Source organism: Panicum virgatum, chromosome 9K (assembly GCF_016808335.1).
Source record: "Panicum virgatum strain AP13 chromosome 9K, P.virgatum_v5, whole genome shotgun sequence".
Classification (NCBI taxonomy): domain Eukaryota; kingdom Viridiplantae; phylum Streptophyta; class Magnoliopsida; order Poales; family Poaceae; genus Panicum; species Panicum virgatum.
Window position 1 is genome coordinate 1,582,225 of NC_053144.1, and position 17,395 is coordinate 1,599,619.

A 17,395-nucleotide genomic window follows, 5' to 3' on the forward strand; every position below is an offset into this window, starting at 1 on the left:
GCGATGCCGCGTGACCTTTAACATATAATATATATGAGCAATATGATGTCGTCGCCAGGAGACCCCTCGGGCTGAGACCACCGTGAGGCCATGGCAAGCTCGATGCGCAATATCTACCATATTATCTATTTCTGTATACCAAAACTCTTCCCTCAAGAGGCCACGTTTCCGCCTGCCTTTGGCCGTCAGATTGCGGCGCCAATGCATCCATCCGTCCATTGCAGCGGAGGTTTTCTCGAGCCTTCCTTCCTTGCTCTTATCCTCTTCCTCCGGCCACCTCACAGGGATCCAATCGTCCTCTCCCTCAGCGGCCTCTCCTTCAGGCTGGCTTTCTTCTTCTCTGTGACCTGACGTTCGCTGCCACGGCAACCTCTTCTCCGGCGCCTGCTCCCTGCAGCTGCAGCCCAGCGAGCGCTGTGCTCCCCCATGCCGTCGAAGCTCTTTCCGGTTCCCCCTGTTACGGTAGGTTAATACTCTGTTTCCTCGATCTCATGGCCCTTGCTCCTTTGTTCAGAGACATGAGATCCAAATGTTTCTAGCTTGCATTTCTCCCTCGCTATTTTTTTTACAGAATTGGTTGCTCCAATTTGTATTGCCATTTGCGCCTAAAGTAGATGCAGGTAGCTAATTTGTTAGAAGGGTTATGCAGGTTCGCAATTACATAGAGAGGTTGAATATGGATTCATTGTATGCTTCCCAGTTGTGACAATAATGGCTGAAATGAATATGGTGTGCCACTCTTCTCCTAATCATTTACACTAATACATTTGTTCTGCTTTTACTTAGACAGTTCATGTGTGGTTTCAGAATTGCTAAATATTTGAAGCCATCCAACGAAGCATAGGTCATTCATACAGCTTCGCTTTCAATAGTAGATTATATTAAACTGTAGACTTCCGTTTCGATTAAAAAGACCAATAAAGCATGGTTTGATTTTTTTCGTATTATCCTACGTGCTTCGTATGTTCATCTTCTTTGCCTCATGCCTAGACTGTCTTTTTCTATTTCATCCTCCTTTTGCTCTTACTTTTCCCATTACATTGTTTTCCTAAAACAAACATTTGCCTCTGCTGTTTCCCACAAGGAAAAAAATGTTACTGTGACATGTTTTCGTATGCTAGACCAGAATTTGATAATTTCTTCATTGCATCAGTCACCTCTCCTTTGCAAAGTATTAATAGATTCATCATTGCTGCTTGCTCTTAGCTATGGCGTGCTCAACAACTCCAGTAAAGTATCGTAGAGAATCATCTTGAACTATGGACAAAGCACGCAAGCGGAAGGCTGCTCATACAGGTCAGCCATTTGGAGGTCAAACATTAGCTTCAGGCATCAACGATAAATATATACACACACACACACAGACACATACATATACATAAATATCTTATTGGCAGAGCATTGTTCTACATACTTTTCTTACACAAAATATGTGTGCCTATGGTCTGTGGTACAGGGAGACCCCCCAATGAACAATTGACGAATAATGATTCATCCATACTGGCTTCTCAGTTAGGAAGCTCCATTTCAGAATCTCTCCTTCCATCACAGAGAGTGGTCAGACAACGAGCCCTGCTATCTTCAGGTAAATCATCAGTTTTGGTGCTTCATGATGCTAACTGACAGCTTGCTTATTGCATCACAATTTTTTTCTCTCTACAGTATTGAATTGCTACACTATAATCATTATTCTGCCAACTGTGGTTCATTAATCTTTCTTCACAATAGATTTGTCACGTCTAATGCCACCTGTATTGATTCGTGCTCAACCAAATTGTGCCGCTTTCTACATTTACAAACACTAATTCGCATTCTTTGTTTCCAATAGATTTGCCACGGCCAGAGTCATCTACTGCTGCTGAAACACGTAAGAAACGTAAGGCCGCTATAGCTTCTGGAAGACAGGAAGGTGCATTTCCATAGTTATCATAGGCATATGCAGTCAATTTTGCCTCCTACAATTCATTATAACATTCTTACACATATTTACATCTTCCCAGAGAATTCAGGGCCTCCTCTTCATAACCGACACCGCCGTAAGTTGTTAAAGTCCATACTGTCCCTTCCATATTCGATACACTAATTTAGGTTCTTTTGTTCACCGAATGCATACATGTTTACCTGCATATATATGTCACAGGGAATTGTTCCCTAAGAGGACATTCAGGTCCTATCTCAGACTGCTGCTATATGAAGCTGCTAATACTGCAATCAAAGAATCACCGGCGAAACACACATACAAATATGGGAAAATTCCTTGTAAGGCCCTCAAGCAAACTGTACTTCCTTCTATGGCCCTGGAAAGTTGAAATCCCCTTCTATGACCATCTTTTTATTTTCAGTCCCTTCTATAGCCCTGATGTTACATCCGTTAGCTTGCAACCGTTAGGGTTCCCGGTGTCAAGTATTTAGTAGCAATTTTGGACCAAATTGCCCCTGCCTCACTTGCCCTTCCAGAAGGGAACCCCCATGCGATCCCGAACGTCGCCCCCCACGCCCGAGCCTGCCCCCGGCGGCGGCGGCTACCCCCGCCTGCGGATCCGGCGCCCGCCCCCATCCCGCCGCGCGTGGAGGAGTCGTCCGGGGCCCAGGATGCGGGCGCAGCAGCGGCCTGGTCCACGCGGGCGCAGCGGCGACCGAGGCGCGCGCCAGCGGAGTGGCCAGGGACGCGGCGGCCCGCCCGCCGCCGTCCCCCCGACACAGCCTCCGCGCGCCGGCCGACCGCCGCCATCCACGACCGTCCTCTCCTCCATCCTGGGACGCGTGCCCCTGGACTCCGCGGGCGGCGGCAGACGGCGGGGGCCACACGGCGGTGGTGCCCACGAGCTGCGCCCCGAGGAGGAACACGATGGCGGCGACGGGGCTTCTCCGGTCGGCCGGAATCGAGGCTCGGCGACGGCGCCATCAGCGTGCCCGAGTTCGCCTCGGCTTCCACGTGGTGTACGGAGGGGAAGGGTGCGCTGCGCGGCGGGGGACACGCCGCGCGCAACCGGCGGCTGACGGCCGGAGCCTGCCTAGCTGCCCCTGCTGCTGCGAGCCTGCCTGCCGCCCTGCTTGCCGCCCTGTGCGAGCCGCGAGCGCGGCGCCGCCCTGCGCACACGGGTCACGAGCCCCTGGGGCGACGAGTGCGGCGGCCGGCGGCAAGGCACAAGGCGGCGGCAGGGAGCGCCAGAGCGGGGACTCGACGCCGAGACCGAAGATGAGGAGCGGGGACTCGGCGGCAGGGATCTCAATTCCTTGTTGTTTGACCCAAGGTCATTTTCGTCTTTTCACAGCCATTTAACTGGGAGTTAACTGGAGATCCCACGGTAGGGCCATAGAAGGGATGTAAAATGAAAACATGGTCAAGGAAGGGAGGCCGAACTTTTTAGGGCCATAGAAGGAAGCGTCATTTCTTCTAGGGCCACACAGGGAATTTTCTCTACAAATATCTGGCAAGTTCTATTCTCAAAAACATGGTGCCTCAGCTTCAAATAATGACCTTTTGGCTATATATGATGATAATAGCGAAACTCAAAATACCATTTACCTACATTTAGTTCAACAAGGGGTTGGTTGATCACCTCATATACTAACAGTTTTTGTTTACCCCAATTTTCTCATTCTCAGGCACTGTTTTCGCACCCCTTCATTTGGGAAGCCAGAATCAAACATGCTCATATTGTGGTGCTCGCTTTTGGGCTGAGGAACGAGTACGTGGACATGGACGGACAACTTCTCCAGTATATAACAAATGCTGCAGAGGAGGAAGCATTCTACTACCTCCTTACAAGCCACCTCCGGAGCCCTTACTTGGCCTTCTGACAGGAAAGGATCCTGCACTATCAAGACATTTCTTTGATAACATCAGACGATACAATTCTATGTTTGCCATGACTTCTATGGGCGTCAATGTCATAAATTCTATCAACGATGCCCGTGGCCCTTATGTCTTCAAAATTAGTGGCCAACTATGTCATCGAATAGGATCACTAATTCCAAACGATGAAGCAAGACCTGAGTATTGCCAGTTATATATCTTTGACACTGATAATGAGGTTGGAAACAGAATAGCTGTTGCAACAACCTCAAACAGTGACTTCCAACCAAACGAAGCTATTGTTGCTTCCTTGATAACCATGCTTGATACACACAACTCAGTTGTGCAAGTTTTTTGAACTGCCCGTGATAGGCTATCTATGCAGCCAAACAACCAATCTGGTGAACCAGATGATCGTTATGCTGTCAAGCTATTTTCCACCCCAACCCAGCATGGCAACATTTATAGTGACCCAGTTACATCTGAAGTGGTCGGCTTGGTTGTGAATGATTTAGGGACCACTGAAGAGGGGCGTGACCTAATAGTGCAAGATCACTCATGTCAGCTCCAAAGAGTAAAAGAAACACATTGCAAATTTATGGCAATGCAATATCCACTGTTGTTTCCTTACGGAGAAGATGGTTTCCATGAGAATATTAAGTACAGAAGATGTAGTCGCTCCAACAAGATCAAGCGAAAGGTTGTCACCATGGCAGAATATTATTCATACAGATTGCATGATAGAGCCGACGATTTCAATACCCCTTTGCGATCCAAGAGACTAACCCAAGCTTATGAAGTTGATGCGTACTGTTGTGTCGAGGATGACCGCCTGAGATATTACAGGAAGAAATCATTTCAAAAAAAATACAGGTCCAGCCCATATAAAGCTTTAGTTGAAGCGGTCAGTAGTGGGATCACTCAAGGTTCAGCTGCAGGGCAACGAATTTACTTGCCAGGATCATTCACTGCAAGTCCCTGCTACTACTACCAAAACTATCAAGATTGTGTTGCACTATGTCGTAGGTTCGGATGCCCACATCTATTCATCACATTCACATGTAATGCTTTGTGGCCAGAAATTGATGAAGCTTTGGCATTCATACCCGGACAACAAGCTTCTGATAGACCTGATATTGTTGACAGAGTTTTTGAAATGAAACTCAAACTACTCATACAAGATATAGAGAAGTATGAATTCTTTGGACCTACACTTGGAGGTACTGCTCTTCTCATCCCCTAATATATTATGCTTTACCACTTACTCCAAAGTTTCTAAATCGTAATATGTTGCCTTGCACAGTTGTCTACACGATTGAGTTCCAAAAACGAGGCCTTCCACATGTCTGATTCTATGGCTTAAAAAAGATAAGCCTATTGATGCTGCTCAAATAGATGCCTTTATATCCGCACAACTGCCAAATCCATCAGTTGATCCGTTAGGTTTTGAGGCCGTTTCTAAGTTCATGATTCATGGTCCTTGCGGATCCTTAAATACGTCCTCCCCTTGCATGGTTGATGGAAAATGTGATAAGTTCTATCCAAAGAATTTTTCTGAAACCACTACTATAGCAGGTAATGGTCAGGTTACTTACGCCCGCCCAAATAATGGTATTACTACTGAGAAAAATGGAGTAAGAATTGATAACACATTTGTGGTACCACACAATGTAGACTTATTAGTTAAATATCAAGCACATATAAATGTTGAAAGTGTTAATCGCAATGGAATGGAAAAGTATTTGTTCAAGTATACAAACAAAGGACCTGATTGTGCCAAAGCTGCACTCAAGAGAAAAAGAGGTAATCCAGACTCTCCTACGGAGATAATTGATGAAATAAAGGAATATCTAGACTGCAGATATGTTACTCCCAACGATGCTGCATGGCGATTGCTTCAGTTTGATATCCATTACACTAATCCATCAGTAGAACGCCTTGCTGTTCATCTCCCGCTAGAAAATGGTGTTCTTTATACAGAGGATGACTATCTTGATCAGGTCATTGAGAATCCATCTAATCTCATAACTAAGCTAACGGCATGGTTTGATGCCAATCAACAATATCCAGAAGCCAGACAGTACACCTATGTTGAATTTCCTGAACACTGGACATGGCATGGTGATGGAAAATATTGGCATATACGCCGAAATAGTCGTGGGAAGGTTGGTCGAATTGCTAATGTTGCTCCTAACGAAGGAGAAAGATTTTACCTGCGCATGTTGTTGCATATAGTCAAAGGAGCACAAAGCTATTCTGATCTCCGCACTGTTGCCAGCCATAAGCACCCAACATTTCGTGCTGCATGTGAAGCATTGGGCTTGCTGGGTGACGATCAAGAATGGTTCCATGCTATGGCTGATGCAGCACACTGGGCACTTCCCTATCAATTGCGACAGCTGTTTGTCACATTACTGCTTTTTTGTGAAGTCACCAACCCTGTTAAATTGCTTGATGAATACACACAGGCAATGGGAGAAGATATTGCATATCATGCGAAACAACTGACTCCAGAACTCCCTACAACAACCATGGACCAACATATCAGATCATATGTTTTAGTTGAATTAGAAAAACTGCTCAAAGATGCTGGATATAGCTTAGATCGCTTTCACTTACCACAACCAGACCACAGTTCCTCTCGGATTCTCACCAATAGATTCATTATAGAAGAACTTAGTTATAATTCAAATGGTGCATTTGCTGAACTAGATGAGCAGATCAAGAGACTGAATTCAAGCCAGAAATATATTTATGATACCATAGAGCATTCAGTCTTAAATGGTTGTGGGCACACTTTCTTTGTTTATGGTTATGGTGGGACTGGCAAGACTTTTCTATGGAATACTTTGCTCAATAGTATTAGAAGCCAAGGAAAGATAGCTTTAGCAGTTGCATCTTCAGGCATATCAGCTCTGTTACTCCCAGGAGGTCGAACACCCCACTCACGTTTCAGAATTCCATTGGACATCCACGAGCATTCTGTATGTGCAATTAAGAAAAATACACAGTTGGCTGAGCTAATACAACAGACATCCCTGATTATATGGGATGAAGCACCTGTCAACCATAGACATTGCTTCGAAGCACTTGATCGCACACTAAGAGATATCATGTCGTTCAATAATGATGATGCTTCCACCAAACAATTTGGTGGTATAACAGTTGTGCTTGGTGGTGATTTTAGGCAAACTTTGCCGGTCATCCCAAACGCAAGGAAACAACAAATCATGAATGCAGCAATCACTCGATCCCGTATATGGCCGTGCTGCAAAGTTCTTGAATTAACTGAAAACATGAGACTCAACTGCCCAACTCTTTCAGGCCCTGAAAGAATTGAATTGCAGAAATTTGCTGAGTGGCTCCTCTCTATTGGTGATGGCACAACTCCTGGCAGTACAATAGACCAGCCTGATACAACATGGGTTCAAATTCCAGACAACCTTCTATTGCCACCCGAACAAAGGAACCTTACAGGATTGATTTCTTTTGTATATGAAACAACTCCACGTGTCACGGAATTAGCAGCCTATCTCTGTGAACGAGCAATATTGGCACCAACAAATGAAGTCGCTGCCATGATAAATAAAGAAATTATTTGTAAGATAGCCACAGAAGAAATGTCATACTACAGTTCTGATTCCATTGATGATCCGACATCAAATTATTGCACTATGGAATCTTTGTACCCACAAGAGTTCCTTAACACTATCCAAATGAGTGGCCTTCCTGACCATCATCTACAACTGAAGATTGGTGTCCCTATCATGTTACTTAGAAATCTGAATCCATCCAAAGGTTTGTGCAATGGAACTAGACTCATAGTGACACAACTCACTCATCGTATAATTGAAGCTCAGATAATCACAGAAAAGGCTACAGGATCTAAAGCTTACATTCCAAGAATAACTTCTGTCTCATGTGATCCAAAATGGCCTTTTAAGATAAAGCGTCGTCAATTCCCAGTCCGTGTATCCTATGCCATGACAATAAACAAAAGCCAAGGACAAACACTTAGCAAAGTTGGCGTCTATTTACCAAGCCCCGTATTCTCTCATGGGCAGCTTTATGTTGCATTCTCACGTGTGACATCACCTACAGGCTTACGTGTGCTCATTGAGAACAACTCTGAGGGGTATGAAAACCACACACATAACGTGGTATACACTGAGATTTTCAATGACCTAACAAGCCGGAGTAATTATTAGTTCCAGGTACCACTGTAACACAGTTACCTTCTTTGCTTGCCCATGCTTCTTATATACACTTCATACTCAGAATGTTTCTTTTGATAGATTTCATAATCATACGGGCTCAGTTCTCTTAACCAATGCAGATGCTTACAATGATTTCCCTATGTTGTACAGGTCTTCTACTTTTGGCTGTTTCCATTCCAAACCACTTGATCATCTATTCCTCCGTTGATCAATTATATTCTACCAATATGCTTATAGCCAGTCTAACATGTATATCCAATCAGGTCATAGGTGTTTCCAATTCATCATATGACATACTTTAACCGTGTATGTTTTTGTCAATGCAGCAACAATGCAGCAACTAAATATTAAACTTCTGGTGACCATGTAAAATTTAATACGATCAACCATGACGTCCACAAATAATACCGACTAAAAGGTTTCGTGATTCTATAAATATTACTTTTTGGCTTAATTATGAATGACAAGGCTGCCCGCGGCAACGCGCGGGGTACTAACTAGTTACATATAATAGCTAGAGGGATCCAGTATTCGGTAAATGCTAGTACCACAAACAAAACAACCACTAGAGTACCTCTAGAGAAGTTATAATCGCCCGGCCAAGCATCATAAAGTGAATACATCTCACACATCCTTTTGACTCAAATCCAGTGCCACCACATGCAAAACTTTCTGATACATTTTAACATCTTCCACTGACTACATGGCACCAGGACAATCTCAACAAACTCAAAAGAAAACGTCTGCATACCACATGAACACAAGCAACACAATACCATCCGGCTACTCTTCCATCCGATCTTCTGTCTGCTGCTGAACAACTTTGACTTTGACCTTGACCGGGACCTTTGTTTTCTCCACATTACTGAAAAGCTTCTTCGGAAGCATGTTGATGTCCTGCTCCAGCTCCTTGTTATCTCTCTCCAGCGCCTTCCTTTTACCAGGATTTTGTCTGTCAACATTGGCATCACATATTAGGCAAGAAAACCCTTTCACAATCCAACAGACAACATATTGGAGAACAAGAATGAACCTGTCTGTAATGTGCTTCTTCAGACGTTCATGCCTAGCCTTTATAATAACAGGGATGGCCTTTAGAGTTTGCTCGGTCATATTCCGATCATAGCGCTCAGGCCTGTTCCTCTTCCTCTCAAACTCAAAGGTCGAATCCTGGTCGATTTCAAATATATTAGTCAAGGTTTTCACAGAAAAAAAATACAACATTTGATTGTTACATCAACATCATAGAAAAACAATAATCTATTCTAACCTGGGTCATGTCCTTGCCATGCAAGGCCCTGTATGCTTTTGTCCACTTAACCTTACGAGGATTCCTCTTCATCTTGAAATTTTTATGACACTTTGACCGGCAAAAGCGAAAGATCTGCCAGGGAGGTGAGAGAGATATTCAGTCACTCTTACAGGGCACCAGCAAAAGTTCCAGATATATACAAAATTGAAGCTAGAACAGAATTACTTTGGAGGCAAGGAAAACATAACATATAAATTGCCCTACTCTCCTCTAAGTATTCTAGTATAACAATTTTCACCATAAATACTAGGAAAAAGACTAAATTACTCCCCTGAACTATAGCCAAAGTACCGATAATTCATTTTACACCCCCCCCCAAAACTATGTTTTTTGGTTCAAATTACCCCCTATTACAATTTGTCCATGCATAGATGGAGTTTTAAGTTGAAATTTTACAAGATGATAGTACACATCATAACTTTTTATCATTATGTTGATAGATTAGAATATTTAATAATAAACTAATCATTAGATTTTTTTAATATGCATTGTGACGTGAACTACTGCCCTGCAAAATTTGAAATTAAAATTCAACTTGTGTATGGAGAAAAAAAAAGAAAAATTGTATTATGGGGCAAATGAACTAATTTGCATAGTATAGGGGGTAAATTGAACCAAGTTCTAGTTCAGGGGGTTATTCAGACTATGTCTATACTTGGAAGGAAGTAAATTGAACTTTTTCCTAAACACTAACAGTGAAAAAATATAAAGGAAAGAAGGATAAATTTGGGCATTAACATTCCAAATCATAATTAATGGGGCAAGAAAAACATCAGTCACATATTTTTAAACAGCACGGCTACTTATATATTTCTTTTCAACTCCCAAAGATCTTATTAAGGATAATCAATCAGAAGCAGAAGTAGCATTAATTACATTGGTCATATTTAAATACAGATGATGAAGAAAACAAACAAATCAGTTTCAACTAAATACAGCCATAAGATTAAAACTCGTATAAGCATCATTGCAGAACCATGAAAGCAAACAAATGGATAGAAAACTAGAAATTACATGCACAAATGATAAGGAAAGCAGCTGGTGCATGCTACAGCAGTGCAAAACATGCAAAGAATTTTCTTCCAGATCTAGTTCTCTTTATAGAAAAAGCTAAGATAACTAGTATACAAACAATCAATTTATTGAAGGCGTGATGCCATAATTCCATATCCTCTAGCAAATTGTGACATTAATCAGAAAAAATAGACTCTGGTTTTGTATGTTTGTCACTGTAAAGAATAACATTCCCTGACTTACTACAATCTTTAACGAACAGCAGTAGGAGGGAATTCTGCTGAAAAAATAGAAAAGAACATTTGTCTCACAAAGAAAGAAAGCAACTAAGGTATAAACTATAGGTAATCATAAGGATGACAGCGGGGCGGGTTTGATGCGGATATCCGCGGGTTTCGGGTTCGGTTCCTGATTTTCACCCGTGGATTTGCGGGTTCGGGTACTCGAAATATTTCGGGTTTGGTGCGGATCCTAAACTGTACCCGCGGAGCTCCATTGGGCCTCCGAAGTCTTTCAGCCCAGTAAAAGCCCATCTTGAAACCCTAGCTATATAAGGCTGAAATCCTTCAGCTCCTCACCTACCCCACCCATCCCGACCCATCCGCACCTGCAGATGCTGCGCCGCCTCGTCTCATCCATGGTGGCCAGGAGCGGCGGCGGCGGCGCCGTCGAGTTCGCCGCCATGGCTTCCTCCTCAAGGTCGCCGGGGACCAGCAAGTGTTGCGGCGGCTCATCTCCTCCATGGCGGCTGGGAGCGGCGGCGGTGGCGCCACGTCGCCACGATTTCCTCCTCAAGGTCGCTGAGGATCCGCAGGCATTGCGCCGCCTCGTCTCCTCCATGGCGGCCAGGAGCGGCGGCGGCAGTGGCGCCGTCAGGTTCACCGCCGCGGCGCCGGAGGAGTGCCTACTCCTCGACGACGTGGGCACCACCGCCGCGGACCTGGGCGCAGGTCCGCCGCGGACGGCCTGGCTCGACTGCTCGAGGTCACGCCGTGGACGGCGGCGGCGGCTGGTGCTCGACTGCTCGAGGCATCTGTACTGTGCGTGTGTTGGATTATCCGGGTTTCGAGTTATCCGTCGGGTTTCGGGTATCCGCAGGTTTCGGGTTTGGGGATGAATTCTCACCCGAATAGTAGTTCGGGGCGGGTTCGGGTTTTAGGTTCAGGTTTCGGTTTTGGGTGCCTAGACACTCCACCCGAACCAAACCTTGACCCGTTGCCACCCCTAGGTAATCACTAATGATGAAGTTAATATGCAAGTATGCATCAGCTTCTCAGCCAAGTAGTTCATTTAAGTTTCTCAGGTGAGCACCAGTTTTTGATTATTGTTACTACATGTTAGTGCAGTGTTTACAACAAGGCAATTCAGTGCATCAAGCAGTGTCTTATTGCCTTGCCACCACGATTATGGTGTAATCAGTTGTGATAATCGTAACTAGTTTCAGAACTATTTTTCTGCTAAAGCTCCTGAAAAGACACTTTCAACTGTCACGTCCAAATTAGAAACAAATATGTGATTTTTCAAAGCTACAGTGATGGAAAACCGATCCTAACCCCGGCGAGAAATCGATTGAATACAAGCAGCTAACAGTTTCATAGTAACGAAACTCCGATTCAGTAATGTTCGCGCGCCACCAACAAACCAAACAAACACACCATTTATACTGATACAAACAAATTAAATTCCAAGAATAAAAGAAATCCAGGCCGCGTTCCTCATGTCAATCAAACAATAAAAACTTCGAGGAAACGGGAACAAGATGAGGACCTTGGCGTCGTTGCGGACGAACTGGATGCCATGGCCGGGGTAGATGGTGGAGGAGCAGAACCAGCACTTCTCCAACCTCATGGCGCCGCCCTACCGGCTTCCCCGAAACGTATCTGGTCGAAACACTCGACTTGGAGCGACCTCGACCTGGTCTCGGCTGCAAGCGAAGACGAGGGCGGCGGAGGAGAGGCGAACCCTAGCTGAGAGGAGCCGCAACGCCCCGGTGCGCGCGGCCGGCTGGGAGACGAAGGCAAACCAAGGGGATAGGGTTCACGTATGAAGGCTGCTCGGCCTTTCTCAGCCGTTGGTTTCCTCCAACTCTGATCGCACGGCTCTCACGTGGGTTGGGCAGCTCGGGCTAGACTTGACCATGGGCCGTTCTGGGCTGCATCAATCCCAACTCCACCTGACAAGCGGGTCCATGTTTTGCACAGAAAAAGATAAGTGGGCCCATAAATCGTGGGAGTTGAAGGCCACTACTAGGCCAGTGCTATAGCAATTTTTTTTTTTGGGGGAAGGTAGTGCTATAGCATTTTCCGAGCCAGAAGGTTCGTGAACTTCCAGTACATGAGAGAACCCAACGAACCATGGACAGCTTCTTCTAGGGATTTTTCTACTCGTTTTCTTTAGTCTGTTGATTGAGTCCGACTTGGTGACGGCCCTGTTTGGAACGGATTTTACCTGCCTTATTAAATACAGTTTCATGTTCCTTGTACTTTGCTATCTTAAATAAATTGTTCTCAGTTATCATTGTGTCTGAAAAGTATGGTGTTTGCTTCACCAACCTTAATTTTACTTTCCAAGCTACCTAGCATGAACTAGGGTCTTGCTTAGATGCGTAAACTTTTGGGTGTAAAGTATTGTAGCATTTTTGTTTGTATTTGGTAATTATTATCCCGTCATGGGTTAATTAGGCTCAAAAGATCCGTCTCGCAAATTATAGACAAACTGTGTAATTAGTTATTTTGTTTAGGTACATTTAATACTTCATGCATGCGTTGAAACATTCGATGTGATGGGGAATCTTGTAAAGTTTTGAAATTTTGAAGACAACTAAACAAGGCCTAGGTCCAGCAACAAATAGATGTACGAGATAGCTCTGCATTCAGATTGTTAGTGCAGTGGTGAGGATATCCAGCCACCTGTGTGTGACAATGGCAATGGAATGCAAAGGTTTGATGCTCGTTCCATTTGTTCATTCTTTCATTTCTGAAGCCTGTAAAAGGAGCTGTTACAGAAAGACTAATCTCTGTTTAATCTCTCCTATTAACTGATGAGATTATGCATAATAATAATTGTATTTCTGATCCTCTTAAATTGGGCGATCTGGCCCCATGCTACCTCATGCTATTCTAGGTTGGATCTAGCTGGTCGTGATCTCATCTGACTGCCTAATGAAGATCCTCAATGGATGGAACGATAGAAAGGGGTTGTTCCTTCAGTACAGCTGCAGAACGGGAATTCACAATCTTGTAATTGAGATGTATGCGCATGTTCTCGTATTAGTGCGTGAATTAACAAATAGAACATCCAAGCCTTTGTTTGAGAGATATCTTGGTGGTAGTGATCCTTATGCAGTTTGTTCTAGTGATATGTTGATAATAGTGCGCGTCTGCGCGAGAAATGTATCGGGTTAGCTTCAGCTGTAGTGTACGCAGCATTAGCTGCTATTATCTATATCTGCATACAGAAATAGCTGTAGGGTCGCTTTCCGTATGTGTTGGGCACAGTGGTATCAAGTTCACAATTTGTGCTGTTTTTGCTTCACTCGTGTAGTCGTGTAGAAAATAATTTGACGAGTACCCAACACTTGATGGCTGTGTTCTACCAAAGTGACGGCACATCAGGATTTAACTGGAAGATGAGTAATCAGATTCTGTCTAGGTTGCAATGCACAGCGAAATGAGAAGTCAGAGATCAGTTTTGAAGACAGGCAACAAGGGCCAAAATGTAGCAATGCGCAGCCAAATGAGAAGCGACATCAGTTTTGGAGATGGGCAACAAAACATCACCAGTTGAGTACTCTCTCCATCCTAATTAGTCATTTTAGCTTTTCTAGATACATCAATTTTACTATACACCTATAGATGCATAGCAAAAACTATGTATTAGAAAAACAAAAACAAATAATAATTTAGAACAGAGGGAGTGTCTTCGTCAGGGTTTCATTTACCGACCGGACCGGCCAAACCGCCGGGGTCCGGTATCGGTATACCGGTCCAGTTTGGCCGGAAACCGGTCGGTACCGGTCAAATTCAAATTTGAATTCAAAAAACTCAGTTCAACCGGTTCATACCGGTATATCGGCCGGTTAGACCAGTTTACCGGCCGGCTTGAATTCAAATCCAAATTTAAAATCGCATGTGTAACCGATTTGGAACGGTATACCGGTCGGTTTGACCGGTTTACCAAGTGGGCCTTAATGGGCCGTCTCATTTTTTTCTTTTCTTTTTTGGTTTAACTTTAAATGCCCGAAAAGTATGTTAAACAAACGAATTTTTGAGAAAATTTAACACCATTAGAGTCGTCACACCTTGAAGTATTTTTAGAATTTTTTTATTTTTTTGAATTCAAATTTGAATTTTGAATTTGGGCCGGTTTGGTACTGGCCCAAACCGGACCGGTTCCCACCAGTTTTGTAAACCCTGGCCTTCGCTCGCTAGCACATGACAAACGGCAACCGTTGCCATCAACATCCCGACTCCCACCAGAAACTAGAGATTCTTGGCACAGAAAGCATGTCTAGACTCCAAACTGGGTTTGGATTGTTGTAGTTCAGCATCTCACGCACTTTTGTTCTGTTCTGCATGCAGTTGCGCACGCATCCAGACCAAACCACAAGCTCCAATTGGCAAAACAGCAACCACATGAAACCGAGGAACTTAGGAAATTTGAATGCTAAGGTGAGATCCAGAATCAACAACTGAAAAAAGAGGTACCCCAACATACAAAAAAGCAACCACATAAAGTTTATACTATTATGGCATCGCACCAATTTTTATTGCTAGCTAGTATTCCCACGGGTTCCCAATCTTAATGTGCCAACCCTGATTCCCTGAACTCACACTAACGGAAAAACAAGACAACCACCATGCAAGTCTGATGCCGCACAACTTGTAGTAAGGATGCAGCTTGCTTGACAACACACTCGATAGCATTGGTCCCTTGCCAGACTGAAAAGCCCTAGTACAGGTCACCTTCCTTGTGGGTGTGGATGACACAGTCAGACTTGGGGTAGGAGACGCATGTCAGCAAATAGCCCTCGGCCTGCTGCCCGTCATCAAGGAAGGACCCATCTGACTGGTCGACCTCACCAGACTCAATTTTGCCAGCGCAGGTGGAGCAAGCTCCGGCACGGCACGAGTATGGCAACTCCACTCCGGCGGTCTCAGCTGCATCGAGGATGTAGGTGTCATCTGGAGCCTCAAACTCATGCTCTACCCCTTCTGGTGTGACAAGTTTCACCTTGTACACAGCCATCGCAGAGACGTCGAGTTTCTTGGAGGTCTTCAGGCTTGGAACCTTCATGCCTTGGCTGAAGAAGTTTAGAGATGAAGGGCTCTTCACTGCTGTCTGTGGGGTCTGTGTTCTAACATTGCTCAACAGCACGCAGGGAGTAGCAAATGTGTTGATCGACATCTTGAAAGCTGCCACAATCTTCAAATCCAAGTAGAGGAGTCAGTTATGTAAACCATCTTGGCATAACTTAAGAAACATACAAAAGTACAAACATCTGACAGCAGGAAACTATCCTCAGGCATTCACAAATAAAACATGCTCTAACAATCAAGAAGCATCTTGCAACCAAGAGGAGAAACACACGGCAAGTAACAAATCACCAGTTAACCACCAAATTTTAAACACGCCCCATATATTTCACATAAAAACAATCTAAATTTACATAGCAATGACCAAATTCTGCTTCGATATTCACACAAAGACACATAACTTACAATATTCTGTGACAATAAAAAGCAAAACAGAACTCATTGCTTCCTCTGCTACAATTCATTAGCAGATCCCCTTTCTATTTCACTATGCATGGTAATTCTACAACTAATGCAGTTCATAGAGACACACAGGGCCTCTTGATGTATCCCAAAGGTATCTTTACCAAGGAAGAAAAATGGGCACATGACATCCATTCCCTCCATGAAAAGGGGTAGGTTACTCTGCGGAGCAGTATGAGAAAGGCAGGCATTGCAAATGCTCCCCGCCCTTCACTCGAAGCTCCAGGGACCTCACACATTAGTTAGTTTTTTTTACAGAAACATGATAACAAAATTCCTGGACAAGGACTACCACGCATGGGACCAGAAGAAGTTTACTGGGCATGCACACAGCTTAACTCCCATATCCCGAATCCATCTCTCCTGATGCGAAAATATCCTCAATCCCTCTACCATGCACGTTATTCTCGATATGCAATTACATACAAAATCACAGAACCATCGAAATCTGAGGCGGTAAAAGCTACCATGAGCAGCGCGTCATCAAATCCATCCCACCTAGGGTCAGCTGCAAATCACCGTACCTTTTTTTTAAAAAAAAATTTCCACCAAATCACAGTTTCAACATCAGAACACAATATCACGCCTCTAGATAGATTAGTCCGGTTCTGAACCAGCGCACACAAGCAAAGCGACCGAATCAAACACCTAAGGACTGACTGCGCGAGCGACCGGGAGATCCTGAAAGGCTAAGGCAGGCCGACCCGTGCGGGACAGCAAAGGATACCTGAGGCGGCGGCGACGCGGAGATCGGCGGCGCGGACGGAGTGTCTAGGGCGGCCCTTTTCCCCTGGCCCTCCTTCTCTCGCTCGCGCCGCGTCTTCCGTCACCCTCGCGGCGTGGAGACTGGGAGAGAAGGAGGGAGCGGGGGCGAAATGGGAGTGGGCGGTCGAGGCGGCGGCCAAACCCTCGTTTTTAATGGGGGGGGGGGGGGGGGGGGGGGGACGGGCGCGGTGGTGGCGGAATGGAATCCCGGGTGCGCCCGCCGCCTGCTGGGGGCGGTAGGTGGTTTCCTGTTTCGGCTCGCAACTCCGGGACTGTTTTGGAACAGGGACTTAAAAAAATTCCAGGGATTTTTTAGTATTTAGAAGTATTAAATAAATGTTAATTATAAAACTAAATGCAGAATTCTGGGGCTAAATTGCGAGACGAATCTAATGAGGTATCTTAATTCATGATTAGCGAATGGTTACTGAAGCATCACTGTAGCAAATTATGAATTAATTAGGCTCATTAGATTCGTCTCGCGAAAAAGCACTCAGCTATCAAAAAATAT

At 44.6% G+C, this 17,395-nt stretch overlaps 3 protein-coding genes across 13 annotated transcripts; 1 reads left to right on the forward strand and 2 right to left on the reverse strand.

The window, feature by feature from the left end:
• Positions 1 to 125: 125 nt before the first annotated feature.
• LOC120649183 lies at positions 126 to 8,446 on the forward strand. 11 transcript variants are annotated; one of them, XM_039925896.1, is made up of 8 exons: positions 126 to 462; positions 1,207 to 1,296; positions 1,457 to 1,585; positions 1,829 to 1,909; positions 2,001 to 2,036; positions 2,141 to 2,259; positions 7,901 to 8,013; positions 8,167 to 8,446. In XM_039925896.1, the coding sequence occupies exons 2-7, from the start codon at positions 1,260 to 1,262 to the stop codon at positions 7,985 to 7,987; spliced, it is 489 nt and encodes a 162-aa protein (XP_039781830.1). In that variant the 5' UTR covers positions 126 to 462; positions 1,207 to 1,259; the 3' UTR covers positions 7,988 to 8,013; positions 8,167 to 8,446. The 11 variants fall into 11 exon arrangements, 10 of the variants coding, with proteins under 10 accessions (XP_039781830.1, XP_039781833.1, XP_039781837.1 ...); XM_039925899.1 differs by having other exon boundaries at positions 2,141 to 2,206; positions 8,001 to 8,013; XM_039925903.1 differs by having other exon boundaries at positions 1,829 to 1,876; positions 2,141 to 2,206; positions 8,001 to 8,013.
• An 85-nt stretch (positions 8,447 to 8,531) lies between these two features.
• LOC120649184 (probable ribosome biogenesis protein RLP24) lies at positions 8,532 to 12,376 on the reverse strand. Its single transcript, XM_039925904.1, has 4 exons — positions 12,110 to 12,376; positions 9,287 to 9,400; positions 9,050 to 9,186; positions 8,532 to 8,968 (listed from the first exon to the last, which is right to left on the reverse strand). Exons 1-4 carry the CDS (start codon positions 12,188 to 12,190, stop codon positions 8,800 to 8,802), a joined length of 501 nt encoding a protein of 166 aa, XP_039781838.1. The 5' UTR covers positions 12,191 to 12,376; the 3' UTR covers positions 8,532 to 8,799.
• Positions 12,377 to 14,977: 2,601 nt separating this feature from the next.
• Positions 14,978 to 17,045, reverse strand: LOC120649185 (ferredoxin-3, chloroplastic-like). The gene is made up of 2 exons (XM_039925905.1): positions 16,847 to 17,045; positions 14,978 to 15,766 (listed from the first exon to the last, which is right to left on the reverse strand). The coding sequence occupies exon 2, from the start codon at positions 15,746 to 15,748 to the stop codon at positions 15,293 to 15,295; it is 456 nt and encodes a 151-aa protein (XP_039781839.1). The 5' UTR covers positions 15,749 to 15,766; positions 16,847 to 17,045; the 3' UTR covers positions 14,978 to 15,292.
• Between the last annotated feature and the right edge of the window lie 350 nt (positions 17,046 to 17,395).